Source organism: Anastrepha ludens, chromosome 2 (genome assembly GCF_028408465.1).
Source record: "Anastrepha ludens isolate Willacy chromosome 2, idAnaLude1.1, whole genome shotgun sequence".
In the NCBI taxonomy this organism is placed as follows: Eukaryota; Metazoa; Arthropoda; class Insecta; order Diptera; family Tephritidae; genus Anastrepha; species Anastrepha ludens.
This window is the reverse complement of record NC_071498.1, coordinates 126,952,747-126,974,573: the sequence shown is the minus strand read 5'-3', so window position 1 is coordinate 126,974,573 and position 21,827 is coordinate 126,952,747. Positions and strand designations below refer to the sequence as shown.

Genomic DNA, 21,827 nt, shown 5'->3' with positions numbered 1-21,827 from the left:
AAAGGTGCACGTCGATAACGGTGAACATGAATGGAGTTCTCATTCTACTATGGCAGCTGTAAATGGGTGTGCTGAATACGACTAACTATAAGGAGGAAATCTTTATTTTGACCTTTACGCGCTCCATTGCTCCTCTCTTCGTATACTGCAGCTGTCGAGTACACAAGTGTCAAATTAGATTGATGTACGACTTTATTTGCAAAAATTATAAATCTTTGGATAGTGTGATTATTTTTGCGCCACCTTGCAAACATTCTATAAATGAATTGTTTAGTTTTGTATCGCCTTTGCAAAGCGGATATCTTATAAGAAAATAGAACTCGTGACAGAAATATACTCGTAATCTGGGGCTTGTCATTGCTTGAGAAATTTGGCTATAGTATAAGAAAATGTTGAACAAAATCATTCTGATGCTTCTTGTCTAAAAAGTTGGAAAATGTGTCAAAAAAACCGGAATTGATTTTCATCACTCTAAACTATAGAGAGTGTCATTACATACTTATAAATGTTCAATAAGTTCAATAAATTACTTTAAGGGTTTGTTTTCGCACTAAAAATTAATTCAAAGTGTGTTGTTTTTTTTAGAAAAAATAAAGGCAGATATATTTTTTATATATGCAGCCAGCAACAAAAAATATTAAAAAAAAAGTTTAGTGTTAGAAACCCCGTTTTCATGACACTCATTATTGTTTTTAACGAATTGTCACACTTTACCTGCCACCAACGCGCCATGGCGCGCACAACTTTATCCGAATCCATTGTTGTTGACTACGCGCACTGCGGAAATGTCAAGGGTGCGCTTCGAAGGTTGTTTATGTAACAGTTAGTGGTAAACTTTTTTATTTGCAATAATGAAATAAAATTTACACCGTTTCAAAAGACTTAACACTTGGCACTTGACTGATTATTTTTCGAGTTTTAGAATTCGATTACAGTTTTTATTTGCAGCCTTTTCTCACCACAGACGGATGAACTAACTTTCTACTTGCGCACAGCAAAAAGTTTTTTACTCATTTCTAACGTTTTTTGTACTTTTTCAAGTAACTCTACTATTATCGCGATGTATTATAATATTTTCAAACTTTCAACGCAATACAATTCAGTTGATTTGATTTTTTAGAAATTATAATTTTTTTTTATGGCTCAACCGATTTGTTCAAATTCCGCGCGAAGACTGGCTGCCAATTCACTGACCGTCGCAGTGTTGGCCGCTCGATAAATGCGATTGTGGGGATGCGCTCTTGGACCAGCACAATTCTTTCGCTTTGCTAAGCAATTTTCTACAATAAAACATTTCTTTTATTTATATTTTGCATACAATTAAATTTCGTATTGGTGTCGCCGCGTTTCCTCACATTTTATTTTATTTAATTTTTTGTTTTGTATTTCTTTTCCTTATTGCTCTATGAGTTTATAAATGTATATGTGCGTATGTTTTATGTATGTATGTACGTATGTAAATGTACTTTCATTTGCAGTGATTTCAGTGTTCCCTTAATTGTATTTAATTTCGCCTCATTCAATTTCTATAGTATTTTAATTAATTTTATTTGAAATAAAATGTAAACAGGTACATATGTATGTGTGTGTGTTTGAGGATGAGTTGTTCGTCGGTGGGTAATGCGCAACCAAAACAAAAGGGTCTATCCATTTTCAGTAGAAGATACACTTTAATTTATTCTTGTGCAATTATACACTGCGTTAAATAACTAAAGCACTAAAACTTATTGACAATTTATTTATTTCCCATTTAATTTTAATAATTTTTTTTATTAAAATATAATTCATTATCCCATAAAATCCATAAAAAGCAAAATTTCAAATATAGGGTTTTCGAATAAGCGGTGTTATTTTGATATTCACAGAAAAATGTTATTTTTTAATATAAATGATCGGATGTTTATTTCATTATAAGGAGGAAGGTATGCCGTTAATAGTGGAAAATAACGTCAGGCAAAAGACCACCACGACCACGCCTACAGGACAATATTCTTTTCATGAAATTTTCCATAACTGTATTGAAAAGTGGCTGCCCTATGTCCTCGATAGCCTCACGAATTTCATCTTTGAAGTCTTGAATCGACCCTGAGCTGTTGGCGTAGACCTTCTCTTTCACGTAGCCCCAAAGAAAAAAGTCACAAGGTGCTAAATCACAAGATTTTGGTGGCCAATTGTGATCACCTCTTCGAGAGATAACACGGTCCGGAAACTCGTCCAGTAAAAGATCACTGGTTTCGTTGCTTGTGTGGCAGGTAGCGCCGTCTTGTTGAAAATAAAAGTTGTCCAGATCAATACCAACCAATTCCAGCCATAAAAAATCGTTAATCATCTCTTGTTAGCGCAATCCATTCCAAAATAACACCTGTTATTGGAAAACCCTTTATTATACAAATTTAAAGACAATTTCGGGTATGCAGTTTTTTAGCCCATTAAGTTTCGAAAAGTGAAAATTTCAAGTAACTAAAATATTGCGTTCATTTTATAGAATTATTTTTTGTTGCTGAAAAATATGGGTGTTTTCTTCCATATAAAAAAATGTCGAGCATTCGTTGTAAATGGTGATCAGATTGAAGGTACTTTTTCCTATAGGGTTGTTTGACAGATCACGCGTGACTATTGTCAAACGAAATACATAATTTTCTTCAGTATTCATTAACATTTCATCGTGGAAAGACTTACAGCGCAGCAAAGTTCACAAATTGTAATATTATTATTAATAATATTATTACAAAAATCGACGTTCTGTGAAAAGTGTTCATCGCGCGTTCATGGCTACTTAGGTGTTCAGCGATGGGGCTCATTTTTGGGCAAGAGCAACCTGAAGCCATTCAAGAACGGCCATTATATCCAATGAAAGCAACCGTTTGGTGCGGCCTATGGGCTCGAGGAATCATCGGCCCATATTTCATCAAAAAGGAGGCTGGCGCCAATGTAACAATGAATTGCGTATGCCATCGCGCCATGATAAACGTGTCACGACTTTTTGATGCTGGAAATTGAAGTCCTTGAACTCCACAACATTTGGTTCCAACAATACGAAACTGCTTGCCATGCATCCCGTGAAACAATGGAATTCCTGCGTCGTCGTTTCGGTGAGCAATTCATCTCTCGTCTCGGACCAGTGGATTGGCCACCAAGATTGTGTAACATCACACCTCTGGACTTTTATTTGTGCGGGTATGTAAAGCCTAGATGCTATGAGGATAAACCAGCTTCGATTGAGGCATTACTAAAGTTATTCACGAGATACCGATCGAAGATCTCCAAAAATTGGTGTTAACGGTTGGCCGAATTCCGGCGCAGTTGCGGCCAATATTTGAAAGGGATTATCTTTAAAATATAAATGTCATGAATGATTCTACACAAAAATAATAAGGATTACCCAATCAATTTGAGATTTCGTTGTTTTATTTCGATTTAAAATCCGATACCTATAAATTGATGATCATTTATGAAGCAAATGTTCAAGACCGCCAGCAAAAAAAATTCTAAAAATCAACACAATTTTCGAGCCACTTGGAGCTACTGTTTTTTATTATTTATTTCTATTATTAATATTTATTTCATTATTTATTTATTATTATTCGATTTAAACAGGTATTTGAGCTTCAAAAAAAATTAATTTTGTTCAAGCAACTCTAAGTAGCAACTATATGTACTTGTTGGTATATTGAGAGTTAACAGTAAAAATTTCTTCTTTTTCTTAATTAACGCAATAACCGCTTACGCGATTTTGGCCGAGTTTAACAAAGCGCGCCAGTTTAATAAATCAAGTGAAGCCAAGTCCTTCCACCACCAGCTGGTACCGCATCAAATACTTTCAGAGCCGGAGCGTTGGTATCCATGCGTAGTCGTTGGATCTTTATTCGCTGCGCTATGTCTATGGCATCGTAAAGCTCACACAGCTCATCGTTCCATCGCCTGCGATATTCGCCATTGCCAAAGTGCAAAGGTCCAAAAATATAAATTTTAATCTGGTGTTTTTTGAAATATTTGAAGCAAAAATGTCCCAAAAACTTATCATCACATGACTGTTATATTTATTTACAAAATTTCTAACAGACCACGACTAAATGTAGATTAATTAAACAGTTTGAAGACAATAAAGGCTGTCGTTGAAATTAATTAGCGCCACGTGCTTGTTACAAAGACGAATAACTCTCGCTATCGGTTAACTATACGAGTAAAGCGACTTATGCGAACCTTGAACAAACAATTTGAAAAGTCTTCGGTTAATATTAGCTTCTTGACTTTGTAAAGAATTAGATACCTTTAGACAGGCAGTACTGCTGTGGATAATATTATATGACGAATGCGGCCACCGATCAACTAGCCATTGGAGGCCGAGGCTTAGTAAGGTAGAATCGTTCTCTCAAAAACACTAAAATATTCCGCGAAACCAATTTCTATGAAGAAAAACTTTTCACGAAATCTTGACCGTCAATTTTGTGGCTAATCTGCCATATGTGAACGGGTATATTAATTTTTGTGAAATTATTGCTAATAACCGCATATGTGAAAATACTGTTAGATTATTTATGATACACCAATTTAGAAATGCTGCTAAATCAATTTCAAGTTTTTTAAAATCTTCCAGGCAGTTGATAGTAATGAATAATTTAACATCGTCTGCAAACTTTGAGCAATTCGGTGATGGGACATGCGACAGTTGGTGAGTAAAGAGCAAGATTGCGAGCTTTTGGCCAACCATTTCTCAACAGCACTGACAAAATTTATGGACTGGTTTTTAGGTTTCTCCCTTTCTTTTTGGACACAACGACGTGGCCATAGGAAATTACACTCTTGGGAAATCAACCACAAAAACAACAGAGGATTGTGCATATTATATTATATATATACATAATATTCGCATGGAGCATTATAGGTGCATATTAAAGGCGAAAATAAGTAAAGGTGAACGAAATCCAAATTGATTGTCGAAGATATAGTCAACTTAATTTAGTATTGAGTAACGTAGTGAGAATTGCAGTCGTGTATTTTTGACGGATGGAATAAAAATTGCAGAGTGTAGCATGATTGAACTGCCAACATCTAAAGGGTGATTTTTTAGCTATTATCTTTTTAAACAGTTGGTTTAAACAGCTGACGCACGTTTCGTGTTTTGTTTCACTGTCAAACATCTTCAGTTTGGTCTATAATTTAACCGTGAATCGTCTTATAAACGAACGACGCTTTCAAGTTATTGAATTTTATTATAAAAATGCATGTTCTGTTAAGAAAGTTTAAAGTCGAAAAATTGTGTTCAGCGACGAAGCTCATTTTTGGATCGATGGGTACGTAAATAAGCAGAATTGTCCATTTTGGAGTGAAGATCAGCCAGAAGAATTGCAAGAGCTACCAATGTATCCAGAAAAGGTCACAGTTTGGTGCGGTTTATGGGCTGGAGGTATCATTGCACCGTACTTCTTCAAAGATGCTCGGAATCGTAACGTAACTGTGAATGGTGAGCGCTACCGTGAAATGATATCCAACTTTTTTTTGCCCAAAATGCCAGAGCTTGACTTGCATGCCATGTGGTTTCAGCAAGACGGTGCCACATGCCACACCGCACGCGTTAAAATGGACTTGTTGAGAGGCGAGTTCGGTGAACATTTTAATTCACGTTCGAGACCTGTCAATTGGCCACCCAGATCGTGCGATATAACGCCTTTAGATTATTTTTTGTGGGGCTATGTTAAAGCTCATTTCTATTCAGACAAGCCTACTACCGGCCGAAACATTGGAAAGAGTATGCCAAAATTGGACTAAGCGGATGACCATTTGAAGCGCAGTCGCGGTCAACATTTGCATGAAATAATCTTCAAACATTATGGTAAATTATATGGACTGTACTATCGATTTAAATAAAAATATCATGCATTTTTATAGCTCTTAAAAAATCACCCGTTATATGTTGCTCATTTAGAGCACCTAAAAGGAATGAAAAGCTTTTTTGGACCTGCTAGAAAATAGATTTGACGCTGTCGACTTCTTTTTTTAATTTAAACTTCAATATTGAGAACTATAGACAAAATAGTATTCTAAACTGCAGAATGCAAAAAGTAGGGAATATTAACAATAAATTGTTGACTAGAAACCGTAGTAGCAGATAGCTAAACCAACTTTATTATGGCAAAGTTGGAATTGAAAGATGAAAATGAAAAGGCCAAACAACGACGAGACCTGATCAAATGGAAGTCACTTTTGGAAAGAATATTGCTCTGGACCGTACAAGACAATCGATTTCCTTTCAAGGTTCTGACTATGCTTGAACAACGAACCATAACTGATCAATGGCCCGAGAAGAGTTGCCTTAAGTATTTCAAACCAAGTTTAATACCATTTTCGAAGGTGCTGGTTCCAACTGCAGTACGGCATTGATTTGGCATCAAATGGTATTTTTTCAAAAGAAGGAAATATCTGACACATTCCCACGATTCGAATTGTCATACTATGAATGATGGCTTTGAATAAGCAAGATGAAAAGTGAATTATATGATCGGTTATCTAATGATGACAAGGGGTGTGACGGCAAACAAACAGCCTACAACATGGGCAATCATATGTACAAATATGTGCACCTTTTTAAAATAATAGCAGCGCGTTTTGATTAATATATATATGTATATACTGGATATGCAATTTTGTAGTCTATGAAATTTTGGTACAATTTGTGTATAAATTGTGCCAGTTTGAAGCTACTTAAAATTCAGATTGATTTTTGATAATTCTCTTTGACGATGGCGTCGGGCATTTCCTCTCATAAAACGAATGCCTGAAATCCCATTTCAGTGTTTCCAGATAGTTTTTAACGGGTTTGGCAACGTGAGGCCGAGCGATGCCATGCTGTTGAATCCCTTTTTTATGCCTCTCCGCGTGTTGCAGCCGCTTCTCGCGCAGTGCTCTCCAGTGATGGTTTCGTTTGGTTTTAACTGTTCATAATAAATAACATCAACTTGGTCCCACCAAATACATAGCATAACCTTCGCAGCGTGAATATTCGGCCCAGACGTAGAAGCATGACCGCGCAGTCGCCATGACTTTCACGATGTGATGAAGAAAACCCTTCCTTTTTTACTGCTGGAGCAGTTGTTCACAGGCGAAAAAAGAAAACACGACGTTCAAAATCTCTTGGTTTCAACTCATAAGGAAACCAAGTCCCCTGTTTCTGAATTCTGAATCATTCCCAAAGCATGCAATCGCTTGGAAATGGATTGGCGGATAACTCCTAATACTGAAGCAAGCTCTTCTTGCGTTTGACACGGATCCTCATTGAGCAATGCCTCCAATTCAGCGTCTTCGAAGGTTTTTGGCCTTCCTTCACGCGGATGGTCGTCAACATTAAAATCACCTTTGAATCGTCTTTGAAGCGACGGAACCAATTTCGACACGTTGTTTCACTTAAAGCAGCATCTCCATAAACTTTTTGTAGCTCTCGATGTGATTCAGCCGCCGTTTTTTTTATATGAAAGCGGAAAATCAACACTTCCTGCAAATGACGATTATTCGGCGCAAAATCAGACATTTTCACAAAACCGAAAGTATATGATACCAAAATAAAATGACTAATGTGTCGAAGCAGTTTGTTTACCATATGTCTAAGCTTGGTTTATGATGTTTAGTGTTAGAATCGACTAACGCATACTGCTGGCGGCATCTATTGACAAACAGCGAGAGCTTAGTTGCGCACCTGATAACTTTCTTGCGGAGAAGCAAACAGTAGAAGTGTTGCGCAGTAGGAAATATTGTAACAGCAGTTAACACTTTAATTGACAATAAATATTTATATGCATATAATTTTTAAATGGTTAATAAAGCAACCATATTTGATATAGTAATCCGAAGTTTTCTGAAAATAAATATGCATCAAAATATTATTCCATCTAACGATATTTCGCAGCAGTTAAACTTCAGCACCTATAATACGGTGCTTGATTTATTGGCTCACTTAAATAAGGCGCTCAGTTTGCCTACTTCGGGTTACTCTACCAAATATGGTTGCTTTATAACCATTTTCTTCCATAAAAGTTATTGTCTCCAATCAAGGGAACCGGACTGTATAAATTCTACGTTATTAAAACTTTTTGAGGTATACATAAATGAAGCTTAAAGTGTTTGCATGAAGAATGGGATTATTATCGCATTGGTGACCACAAACACTTTAGATATTTTATTGCATATTATCTGAAAGACTTGAAATGATGCAACAAATGAATTGACCCTTGCATCGCTAACTGAATCAGCCTCTAAAATGAACACGTGGATTCGGTTAAAAGCTTCCCATTGCCCTCTACTTCCTTTTAAACGCAAATTTATGCATCGGTTTTTCTTCTAACGAATGCGTTCAGAATGTGTTGTAGGAAGCCACTGCTGCTCTATATCGCACACACCTTTGCTATCTCCCAAAGCGTTTGTAAGTTATGCATTTCTGATATTTTTGCTTTACAATTTCCTGGGCGAGTTCAAAGCAATGCAAAAATCGTAGTTCCATAAACATACGAAACGCGCATCTTTGATGACGTCAAAATGGCTCAAATAGTCGTTTCACACGCACTTAGCTAAGAAAATATAAATATAATCCACATGCATATATATATTATATATGTATTTATATATGTAAAATATGTATGTATGTGTATATTTAGTTGCTTGCATCTAACAAATTATTTGTTTGCAAATACATACACACACATACATACTTATATGTATATGCAATGTATGCACATGTGATGATTTATGTATTTGTTTAAATATTTTAAGTGAAATGGTGCAAAATTGCAAGAAAGTAAAGGAAAAAATAAATAAAATTCAAGCCGAAGTCGGTTGATCGACGTAAACAAATTTGAAGAATTTCACCAATACATACATACACGAATGTATTTTTCTCAGCTCTCAATCATTTGCTCTTGAAATGTTTCGCTTTTGCGTTTATTTATTTTTCCGTACGATATTTGTCGCTTTTATAGATCAACAGCAAAACACACACCCACTTTTGCTAATAGTTTACTAACAGAGCAAACGGTAAAGGGACGAGCAACTGTTTTATTTATTTACTAACAGACACCAGTGGTCTGAGGCTTCGAGTCGGATCGATAAGTGAATTATTTCCAATAAAAAATTTCCGAGCCCGGTAATAGGCAAGACTGTGGAATTTAATTGAGCGTACATACATACAAATATATGTATTGAAGTGTGCAAATATGCATAGACATATCCATATGTATGTATGCTTATAAACAAACATAAACACATAAAAATTTATGTTTTTGTTTTTGGTTTATGAGCCAATTTAAAAAGTTTGAAAGTTAATTGAACAAATATCTTTCTTTCGTGCAATCTTCAGTAGAAAAATTAGAGAGCTTCATAGTCATTTAAATTTGTTCACAGAAAACGAAATTCGCCCGACATTATTTTGACGAGAGTGATTCATTGCTGCCGCTGTCGGTGATCAACAGCAGCGGAAAAAAACCATTGTGTACACACATTTTAATTTCTCCAATGATTTTTTACCCAGGCTCAGAATTGTTAGATGAGTCAATTCTGGCATGCCATGCGCACGAAAACTTTAGCAAAACATAGATATAATAGAATTCAATAAAACTTGATGCACGCATTACTCTTTGTCCGAGGTAGTTTGGTATTGAAAATGGACAAAATCGGTCAAAACCCACGCCTAGCTTTCATATAACGGCAATTGAGTAAAAGTGTGTAGCTCGATAATGACTTAATAAAATTTTCCCAAGCTCGGCACACGTATTGCTTGCTCCTCATCTCATTTAACTCCGGCATGAAAATTATTGAGATCGAATAAAATCCGCACCCACATATTTCTATATTAAGGCTAAATTTCTGGATGTTACAAGCTATAAATCTTATTTTTTGGGAGTATATAAAGTGAAAGAAACCATAGACATGAAATACGAAATGATTGAAAATTTTTTTCTAAAGCGGTTGCTCCTCATAAAAAAAAACACCATTTGCCGTTCGGATACGGCGTAAAACAGTAGGACCTTAAGCTGTAGAGGTCGTCCCAATATGTGGGAAAACATCAAGACAGACCATAAATAGTAGGAGGAGCTCGGTCAAACACCCAAAAAAGGGTGTACAACTTGATGATAAAGTTCCCGGAATATATTCAGAAAACCCAATATACAAGTTTATTCCTTCAAAGTACTTCGTCAATTACAATGCACTTATGTCAGCGTTTGGTCGAACTCTCGAAATATTTCTGGAACTCTATTTTCGGTATAACATCAGAATTGTCTATTGTTAAAACGTGTGACCATCGCTTTTTCTGAAAAGGATGGAATTTTTATGGTCTTAGTTCATTCAGCGCTCTCCACCCACTCGTCTGTTGTCCGGACCGCATGGTGTGCTCATAAACTCACGTTTCGTCTCCAATAATGAATGATGCCGGATTCAGTCATGGAAATCCTGCCCCTTTTTAGCATGATATAACTTTGTAGCAACAAGTTTCCCAACATTTCAAGATTTTCGCCCCATTGAATTAATTTCTAACGCAAAATTTAAGGGGGTAGTATGGTTAATTCGGTGTAAAACAAGCATATTTTTCGAAATTTTTTTTGTCGACACCGTTGATTTATTCAAAATTTTAAAATTACTTCATTATAAAGTCATATTTAAAGGATATTGTGTTAAATTTTCATTGATTTTTATGAAGAAATGAGTTGGTGGCAGCGAATCTTCGCGGACGTCTCATAAAAAAGTTTTATTGCGGTGTCCCTCAGAACTCATTACTGGATCAACTAAAATCAAAAAACCAAATTGCTTTCATCAGCTAATAAAGTTTCGCAGGTAACAATGTCGAATTTTTTTTTTTTTTTTTTTTTTAATTTTTAAAGCGCTTTGAAGTCAAAACACCGATTTTTCATAAAAAAACTTGAAAACTTTGTTGTTTTAAAATATGACAAAATTAAAAAAAAAAAAAAAAAATCGACGTCATTACCTCGTGAATAAAGTAAAGAAACAAAAAAACCAAATGTGAAAAGAATCGGTGCAGTAGATATGAATCTACAGTGGACACCGACCGTAAAAAAGGCAAGTGTGAGAAAAACGCGTTTAAAGATTTGTGAAGATTTTTACAGCGTGAAATCCGGTTGGAGAGGTAGATACTTAATCCTTTGTGTCTTTGTCAATTTTACTCTAATGCACTTCAAACTTTCACACAATAATCTTAAGATGTTATAGAATTAGAGTGTCACCTGACGGTTATTCCCTGAACTTTTTGATCAAGGTGTAAGCGCCCATTATACACACATATATATAGTTATATATATAAAGTTTGGTCCAAAGCGAATTTAGCACTTCCTCACTTGCTAAATTTAAAAAAACAACGCCGCATAATGATGGCAAACTCAAGATAAGTTAAAAATCACTTCAATTAAAGGTGCACTCTATCTTAGTCATAGTCGAGTTAGGGTTGATTTTAACTCATAAAAGCGAATCTAAATTTTAGATTACTGTAAATTTGACTGCAAAAAAATATTTAAATATATATTTAAAGAAGATTGGAAATCAGCCTCTAACATTATTTGGTTTCCACTCTTAAATATTTAGTCTTGCCATAAATTCTGTGACAAATTTTACAATGCACACGGTGAGAACAAATTCGGAAACAAACGTTGCGTTATTTTTGTTTTTGTTCGTATGCATTATCTACTCATAAACTATACTCAGTTTCGAGGCAAATTTCGCTTGTTACTAACAGAGCGGGGAGGTAAGGAAAATCGGATTGCAGTGATTGCATTACAAAAATGTGGTAAAAATGCAAGTAAGATTTACGAATCGCTGAAAAAACTTAATATTTCGAGAATGTTTGTTTATAGCACGATTTCGAATCACGAATCGTTTTTTCCAAACGTCTGAAGTAACAGACAGAAAAAGAAGAGGTAACCCTCGTTTGCTTAGAACCAGTGCAGCCACAAAAGCCGTGCGAGAAAAAAGTCGCAGAAATCACCTTAGAAAGCAGAAAATCATATCCATGGAAATTAATGTATCGACCAGATCCATGTCGAGACTAATTACAGATGATCTCCATATGAAAGCCTTTCGTCGCTCAACTGGTCGCCTTTGGACAACGCGCTTGAAGAAAGTTAGACTCGACAGATGCAAGCAGCTTCTTCGGTGGCACGCGGTTAACGGCCATGAAAATATTCATTTCACAAATGAGAAAATTTCCACTATTAAAGAAGTTTTTAATAAGCAAAATGACAAAATCTATGCTAAAACTTCTAAAGGTACAAAAAATGTTGTGCCAAAGTGTGGCCACCATGCACCAGCTTCCATAATGGTTTGCTGAGGAGTGTCTTGTAAAGGCGTTACATCTCTTCATTTTTGCGAAAAAGGGGTTAAGACTGGGGCAGAAGTGTACCAGCAGGATGTCTTAGAAAGCGCTGTGAATGAGCTGAACAGTGCTTTCTTCAATGGTGAACGTTGGATCTTTCAACAAAATTCCTCTCCCTCAAATAAAGCAAAAACCACCCGGCAGTGGCTGAAAAACAATATTCCTGAATTCATAGTCGCAGAAGATTGGCCGTCTGGAAGTCTAGATCAGAATTCATTGGACTACAGTTTGTCGTTAGAGTTGAAGAACATTGCCTGTCGAAGACTTCACCGAAATTTCAAGAGTCTCAAACAATCTTTGGTTCGAGCAGCGACGTCAGTGCAATATCTGAATTGCCTAATCGTTTGAATGCTTGTGTAAAGGCAAATGGTGACTATTTCGAATGAAAATAAAAATCTTTTTTCAATATCTACATAACTAAATAAAACTAACTTCGTTAAAAAAAGTTTTGTAATCTCATATCTATAACGGACTTATCTTGTAACAGAACTTATGGCAGGGCAAAGTATACTGGTAGCTGATGTCAACTTAACATTATAAATATACAATGAAAGTTTCACTTAAACACAAAAAAAATAGTGGAAATATTTTCAGGCCACTTAGGGTGCCCCACGCGGCATCTCAATAGGCTACGCGCCTGATTGTGTCCCTCAGTGGACCACCGCTTCAACATAACCTAACCTAATCTAAGGTTAAGTTAAGTAGCTTTGTCGCATAATTTCGAAAATACATGTTTGATAAAAAAATTTATTTTCATAAGCACATTAATTTTTTAGCGTCGAAAGTCTACTCTTTGCTGGGCTTTGTAGGACGAGTGTCTCTAAATTTTCAGACCCATACACCATTAAGTTATTACTTATCTTATGTAAGTATGCGGTTTGCGGTTTGGATATCGTCTAAGCACATTACCATAAATAAAATTTACTTTAATCTATCTTGCAAGAATCTCCGACGTTTCGAAACCTTAAATATTGGGTTCTCTAAAATAATAAATAAGTTCAGAGTATTTAGTATTCCCAATGGCCGAAAAGATATTTTGTGTTCTACTACTTGTTTTATAAGTAGTACTAGTCCTATTGACTGGCACTACTACCTTAAATGTATTACTTCAGGTTCATTTAACCTAAATGTTCCCTACCTCAGATTGGGAATTGGTTGAAAGCCAAATTTTTCGGTAATTTTTCCGCCTCCTTGGACAAATTTCAGAATATCTGCAACTGAAGCATTCTTGATTTCATTCGGATCCATTTGATCTCGATGAAAGATGTGCAGTATTGTCCTTTGCCAAGGCAATACCGTTGCTCGACATATACCCTGTGGTTTCATCATCCTGGGTTGGTTGGTTTCTCAAGCTATAACTATGGTTTGAATGCTCCTATCACTAGGTTATCCATTTGCTAGTCTAGTTTACAAGTGCCAAATATGATTGACGCACGACGCCGTTTGATAAATTATAATTCCTCCTATAGGGGGACTAATTTTGTGCCACCTTGTGCACATGTATTTAAGTTAGAAAAATAATAAGAAAAAAATATATTTAAAAAAACACGATTTTACTTTTTGGTTAGGTTAGGTGAAGTGGCTGTCTTTCAACACAACTACGCTGGTTAGAGGCCCCTTGTGATACGGACCCCTCATTGTCCCATCCTTACTCTACTTGGTCCCCTCTAAACCAGTATGTGGCCTTCAAAAAGCTAGTTCAAGATTCGCAAAATCCAATGTTGTCCAGAAAAGCGAGACTGAGCAATCTCAACCGTCTTCTAGAGAGCCATGGAGAGCCGTCCACACCCGCACAAAAGTTGTTCGACTGTCTCTTCCTCAGCAAAATTTTGACAGCTTCTGCAACAGTCATTGGATGGTGTCCCTAATCCACTAGCATATCTTCCTTTTAGACAGTGCGCAATAGTACACCTACTACGATTCTTAAATCTCTCCTACTTAATTTAAATAGACTCTTACTTTAGGTAGGCGACCCATGTTTCATTCGGACCACGTTTGTCTGTTGATATCACAGGTATTCAACTGTTTCCAGTTGGATTTAGCAACAGTACTGGTGTGTCTGTCTATTAAAAGTTTACATGTTGCCAAGGTCAAGGGTATGTCGACCTTGCCCCGACTAATTTGGAGCGAGGAGCACAATCTAGGTAACTTAACTGTCTCACAGGTATCTTGACTGTTTTCTTCAATTTCAATTTTCTTCAAATGGACTGCTCCATCGCTTTCTTTCCAATTAATTGAATTTCAGTTGGTTCAGTTTTTGGGCATAAAAAAAGAGGTTTACAAGTATTTTTCTTCACAGCCAGATTCCATTAACATTGGTAAAGAAAATATACGACAACGCGTTTCTCTGAAGATGGTTTAATTACTTATCACATCTTCTTCTGATCTTCGACCACATTGATATGCTTCTTCTTAGCTCTCTAGTGTAAATGAGCCACATTTTTAAGTGAAGTTAAAATCATTACTTTTTTTCAATATTTATATTTATTATCAATAAAAAAAGCAAAGTTCATGCGTCTCTTTTGCAAGCTCCTTTATGTATATCCTTCAAATAACTTAAAAACCATAAATTTAAATTAAGTCGAAATTCCCAAACAGACACTCTACACTTGTATGCATGCATACGTGCATATGGATATATATATATAGATGTGTTCAACTATACGTACTGACATATGGATATACGTATGTATACAAACATATCTATATTATGCAAATGCGCTTTTACCGCAAAGTCGCCGCCACTCGTCACATGCAAATTGCGATCAAGCGCACGTGGTGGCTGACGGACGACGCTCCACTTTGTGAACGCAAATAAATATTGGGCATATTTACCTACGTACATACATACAAGCCCATCGGTACATATGCACCTACAAATGTATATGTACACCCGCTTTAGTTTCGGGGGCTTGCCTCATATGCAAATGGCACAAGTACATCGACAACTGCGTTCATACATCTTCCCATTACTCATTGGAGAGTAGTGAATCACAAATGCATTTGTGCTCGGCGCGGTTTGTTTAGCTATATTTGTATGTGTATTTATGCACATCAAAAATATTATATGAAATACATACATTTGTGGTAGCCACAGTACGCGTGCACTCGTATACGCATACATTAGCATTATTTATTGATATTCATTTAGCTACGAAGCCATTTGATTCGGGAATTAAGATAGACACTGTTTTCAGCGATTGATTGTATACATATACATATACAAGTATATAAGTATGTAAGTATAAATACATATATTTAGGTAATTTTTCTTTTATTTCTGCTGCTGTTTTTAGAGTTGTCAACTAACTAAAGGCCGGTATTTCAGAGCTAATTTAACTATGCTTTCCAAACTAAACTAAGTAAATACCCAAATTTGCTAGCTTAACCTCAGTTTAAAGAATCCACTACAGTTAAACTATACTTCAAAATCGGCTTTATTGAGCTTGCTCTCCTATATGTGGTGTGCGTGTTGATTTATTCACTTAGGGAGATACACAGAGGCTTATGCCACCCAAGAGCGGCGGAGGTGTTTTTTATGAGGAGCTTTTTCGGAGCAGAAATACACTCGGGGCTTGGCCATTGCCTGCCAAGGGGCGACTGTTATTAGAAAATTTGTTTCTATCAGTTGGTGTTCAATTCCCGGAGCTTAGAACTTCAAAACTGCCGAATGGTAGTCACGTACCAACCCATTCGGCTGCGATTTCTACACCAGCGCGAGTTTTAATAAAATTTAATTTGGGCTAGCTATTAATTTTTGAAATCAAGCAGACTCATAGACAATGGGAGTTATTGCTTACATCACCTTAGGAATGGACGGAAATGTAGTCTTAACATATATAACATATATTTATATATATAAGGGATAAGTTGGGGAGAAATACAAATAAAATAAAAAATAAATAAATCAAAATGAAGAAAAAGTATTTTCTAATAGCGTTCGCCCCTCGGCAAGCATTGGCAAACCTCCCAGTGTATTTCTGCCATCAAAAAGCTCCTCATAAAAAAATATTTGCTGTTTATAGTCTGTTTAAAACTGTAGGTCCCCCCATTTGTGGAACAATATCAAGACGCACGTCACAAAAGGGAGGAGCAGTTTGGCCAAACACCCAAAAAAGGTGTAAGCGTCAGTTATATACTTATATATATCGACATTTCAACTTAGTCGAAGTGTTGCCGAAAAATGTGTAGAATTTGCTGAGCGAAGTGAACAATCTAACACCCAACTTGCTTCATCATACACAGAACTGTCTAGAACTGTCTAGAGCTTTTCTAATGTGTAGCCTAAATTAACTAAAGACTTGAAGCTAAAAATGTTTAATTTCGTCAATCAGTTTTGTGAAACTTCTGCTCTGAAGCTAAATATCCTGTGGCCAATATGGCTTTATTTTAAGGATTTCGAATTAAATAGCGAATTTTCACATTTCGAAATACTTAGGAGAGAGTGTTGTACATTCACATATAAAAATATATGCGGCCCAAGAAGAGAGATTCTAGTCGAAAGCTACTCTAGCAAAATTAGTAGATATTGTATTTCTAGGTACTCCTCCATGGTCCAGTAACCTAAACCTGATCACTCACGATAGCTAGATAGTATCTATTGGCTATCATTTTGAGCGTTATGGATACGAAGAGTATCAAGAAGCGGGGAAAATTCCCCACTTTCATATTAAGAGAAATTATAATGTTTAAAAATTGTGTCTATAGCGCCATCACGAAAAGTAGTATATTCATATTTTATTAAATATTGAAAGTACATACAATGGAACTACTTGTAGGCGATAAATCACAAGCCCAGCGTACAACTACACTACGAAGTAGGTAACACGTGTCGTATGAGTGACTTTAAAAGAGTTTAGCTTTTTAAATTTCATTAGAATGGATTAAGCGAAATGGTTTAAAAATATTGCAAAAAATGTTTAATTTTGTTGGAAACAGAACTTTCTCTTACATTTGCAAATTAGTGCGCACTATACCCAGTTGCAGAATTACAAAACCACATAATATTAACAATTTTTAACCAAGCCGAAGTTATGGAGGGAAGCCAAGGTTCAACCCGGTCCATCACGCCAACAATGATGATGATGATGGTATACATATAGAGGTGTATGTGTGTATTTATACATAAACATATTTGTGTGCTTTGTATGTCCAGCCAACTATCAGAATTTGTTAGAAAACCGGTTGAAAAAAACCACCTCTTTAAATCACTATAATAAAATTTTCTTATCCTTGGACCACTTATTAAAAATTGCGCATAGTTCTTACGAAACCTCAATACTAGTTTACAAATACTGGAAAAATATACGCAGATTAGATTAAATTTTGTTTTTAATAATCAAAGGGTAAGAACGCAAATCTTTAAGTGTGTACTGAGTAACTCAAGTGGTGTGTTGGGTTTTTGAACAGTTACAAAAAGACAAACTATATTCCTCGTTAAATGCGCTATCTATGGAATTTTAGGTCAAGTACAAATTTCTGATTTTTTTTTCGCTTTATTTCGGCGATGAAATTAACATAGTTAAGATTAGTCGATTTAGGTGATAACTTTTGGCCATACTTGAAGTAAAATTCATGACTCCACAATAATTGAACTCCTCATCGCTTTGTTGAAGCAATTTTGCAGCCCTTTTTCTACCATTAATGAAATATTATTATTACCAAATTACTGCAAATGGGGGCGCTTTGCAATTCTCAAAAAAGTGTAGTATAGTACTCCAAACAGCTTATGGAGAAAACGAAAATACGCATTTTTAATTCTAATATCACACCGGTTGTTGTTGTTGTTGCTGTAGCATCATAAACATTCTCCATACATATACGGAGAATGCTGCTGAAGTGACAGTCCTTGGCCGGATATAAATCCGAGTCGTTCCGGTTACGTAGAGCCGACTGTCGTGGAAACGTATCAAACCGGTCTTATTGTATGGTAGCGAATCCTCGCCAACATCAGTGGAGATTGCGTTTAAGCTGCAAACATTTGCAAATCGATGCCTACGCACAATAATATGAGCTTGGTGGCCAGAAAATTGGATAGCGAACGCGGAATTGCGCAGAAGGTGCAATCAAGTTACAATCGACGTCGAAGCCCGTAAGAGGAAGTGGCCATGGATTAGACAACCTTCAGAAAACCAGCCCAAGAAATACAAGCGATGGCCTTAGAATGGAATCCTCCAGGGCATAGACGCAGGGGGTGACCAAGAGGACCCTGGCCACGCTGCCTGCATGACGAAATAAATCGCAGCGATCTCATCTGGACTCAATTGAAGCAAAATGCAAGAGTTAGAAATATGTGGAAATCATTAATTTTTCCACTATGCGTCAGATAATCGGCGCTTGAGCAAATAATAATAATGAAATATTTCAAATGCTTGTAAAGATCATAATCGCTTGGTATCAATGCTGGGTTATACAAAAAATACCATCCCAGCTATGAGATGCCTTATGTTGCGTCATTAATGGAGCGCAACACCCTTCCTATTTGCAATTATGTCCGCTTTTGGTCGATCGACTGCTTTGATCTTATCATTTGTTGGTAGTAATGATCCGAACAGAGTGTTTGGCTCGATGGAATGGACTGATAGCGGATAACTCCCTCCCAATGCTACCAAACACACAATAAAATTTCATTTTATTTCGTTTTATTTACACTTCAAAGTGGAAAACTATTTTAAGTTAATTTGAAGTTGATTCAAATATACCCATAAGTTGCATAGAAATAGCAGCTGCACTAACGACGTATGAAGTTTCCACTGGTACTTGTACTGCCACTGATTTTAGAAGAGAGAGTGTCCCTTTGGCTGCCAGTTACCACCTTACCTGCCGTGTGTGGCGAGCCATGGTGAAAAGTGGTTTTTAGAGATGAAAATATGCTGGCAAAAAAAAACGTATTTCTACACCAACTTTAAATAGGCGTAGGCTCAATTAATACCTATTCTTCCAAGAAATAATGCCGAAGGTGAATTTAAAAATTATACAATAACGCTGGGAAGCAAGCTGAAATTAATGGTTTTATTTAAAAACCCAGAAGCTCATTATCGTGAAACGCGTTATATAAAGGTGGCGCAAAATAAGTCACTCTTCCGGAAGATGCATAGTTTTAGCAAATGGCGTCATACGTCAACCACATTTGACACTTGTGAACTACACAGCAGACGTAGACCAACAGGAAAGCAATGGAGCGCGTAAGGTCAAAATAAAGATGTCATCACTCAAAAACATAATTTTTTTTATTTAGTAGAAAGTTATTCAAAAATAAAATTGAATTATTAATTTTGTTTACTCGAAATCTAAAAGATAGATTTTCAAAACATAAAACGTTTTCAAACTACTTGGCGTTCAACCACTTTTCCCCAATAATACTCCAAGCATTGTGACAAGTGCTATACTAAATTAAAAAAAAATTATACTTTTTATGTTGACTTAGAAAAAGATTTACAGATTGATTAAATTGGTTAAATAAAATAGTTTTCGATATGAAGTTTTAGCAAAGGCTAAAAACCATTTTTAAAACTATTGAAAAATAAGTTACTAACTACTCTAGCAACTCTTCCCTTAAAGATTTACGAAAATGAAACAAATATATGAGAACGGAAAACACTTTAATGATAAAATTTCATTAATTCTTGCGAATAGAGCAACTTGCTCCACGATTTCATTAAACTACCTTAAATTACTTTACGACACTTTTCCAAATCGCATCTTGAAGGAACCGTAGAAAATGGTAGTCATACAAAATATTAAATAAAACAAACAATATTTTTTTATTAATATTTTCCTCTGCGGCCTTAACCAAGTGCATCAAAAACTATCACTTGTCGAAGTCAAATAAACGTTAATTTACAGCTATCATTGAGAGAAGGAAATTTTATTAACAATAACTTTTCTTAGATAGGCAACCCTACCACTGGTCTAGAAAACCCGGGCTAATCCCCCATATTTCCGAATTACATCGATTACTGAAACCAGAAACAACGTTCATCCAATCTTTCGTCAACGCGTGCTTACGCAAAATTTTGAGAATCTGATGGGCTCGTATTATTTCAAACCAAGATTTGTTAGATTCGACCAACGAGCTCCCAATCGAGCTCATCATCAAACGCATACCAATTGGTCTGGATAAGCCACACTTTGAGCAAAAATGCCGGCGAAGTTTGCAGAGCTGCTCTGTAGTGAAATCCGCAAGGTGCGAGGAATCCTGGAAGACCAAAGACCTCCTTGCGCCTCATGGTGGATACGGATCTATCAAACTCAAACTCAAACTCTACTTGGAGTTCCTTGAAACATCTTGCTCACAATCGTAAAGATTTCAATAATTTTGTTCTGGCCCTACGCCCCAAACAGGAGTTCAAGGAAATTATATATTGGGTGTGGGAATAAGTTTCCGTTCTTTCTTAGCCAAAGTTACGAATTATTTAAACAATTAAATAATAAATGATATTATGTGAAGTATGCGCCATTGGAAGCTAAGTGAACTGCTCTCCAATAAGGACTGAACGCTTTTATCGGAACTGATGGTAATCCGAAGATGCAATGTCTGGGTAATACGGCGGGTGGGGCAAGATCTCCCAATTTAGTCCCTGTAAATATTTCTGTACTGATTTAGCAACGTGTGACTGGTGTTGGTATGCATCAAAATCAGTTTGTTTGGTCCATTCCGACCGCTTTTCTTTGAGAGCTCAGAGCTCGATTCAAACGCATTAGCTGCAGTCGGTAACGATCGCCAGTGATACTTTCAGATGGTTTAAGGAGTTCATAGTTAATGGCACCCTTCTGATATTCTGATCCCACCAGTTGCACATAAAAAAATATTAAAATGAAATAAGAAACAAATAAACTCTCAAAATTTATCAATAAGTTCGAATGCTTTAGTTATTAAGCGCATTGTACTTTTGCCACCCTCCATCCTTATCAGCTTATGGAAAGTTTTGTTCATTTAGTATTTTTCTAAACAAATACCAAAACCCAACTGGGGTATATTTACGGAAATTTGTTTCCTAAATACATAGATATAAATCTAATTCACAATTTATGGCAGGTGGTGGAGAGCCTTTTAAATTGTATTTTCCTATTTGGTCAAGTGTAGAAAAAAGAGTCAATCATAAATAATAAAAATGTATTTGTTTCCAAAATAGGGTAATTAAAAGAACAACAAAACTCTTACCAGCATAGAAACGCAAGAGTTAAATCTTGAATTTGAATTTCTTATCACTGGCCAACCACTCAGTCAGGGACAGTAAGAATTTCTAGGTTATTATCATATTCTTAGATTAATACACATAAAAACCAAATCAATAATTGAACAGTAGCAAATCCTATTCTTTATCACTAAAAACATATGTCAATATTTTTATTTTGGTAGATAAGCTTTTTTACACTACCACCACGCGAACAGATTAGCCAAATATATTCGTAAATACTTCATAACTGGTACTTCAAAATCAGTTATACTGGACTTCAAGTA

At 35.9% G+C, this 21,827-nt stretch overlaps 1 protein-coding gene across 2 annotated transcripts in view; it reads right to left on the bottom strand.

Moving 5' to 3' along the window:
• The window catches only part of LOC128855313 (facilitated trehalose transporter Tret1-2 homolog), a 54,576-nt gene that overhangs the window by 20,624 nt on the left and 12,125 nt on the right, over window positions 1-21,827 (bottom strand). Inside the window, exon 1 of one of the 2 annotated variants that reach the window (XM_054090115.1) lies at window positions 715-1,225. The exons of the other annotated variant lie outside the window; for it this stretch is intronic. Within the exon in view, the coding sequence (XP_053946090.1) occupies window positions 715-759 (45 nt within the window). The 5' untranslated portion in view covers window positions 760-1,225. Of the gene's footprint in view, window positions 1-714; window positions 1,226-21,827 lie in introns of those variants that run through there. 2 annotated transcript variants of the gene reach the window in all.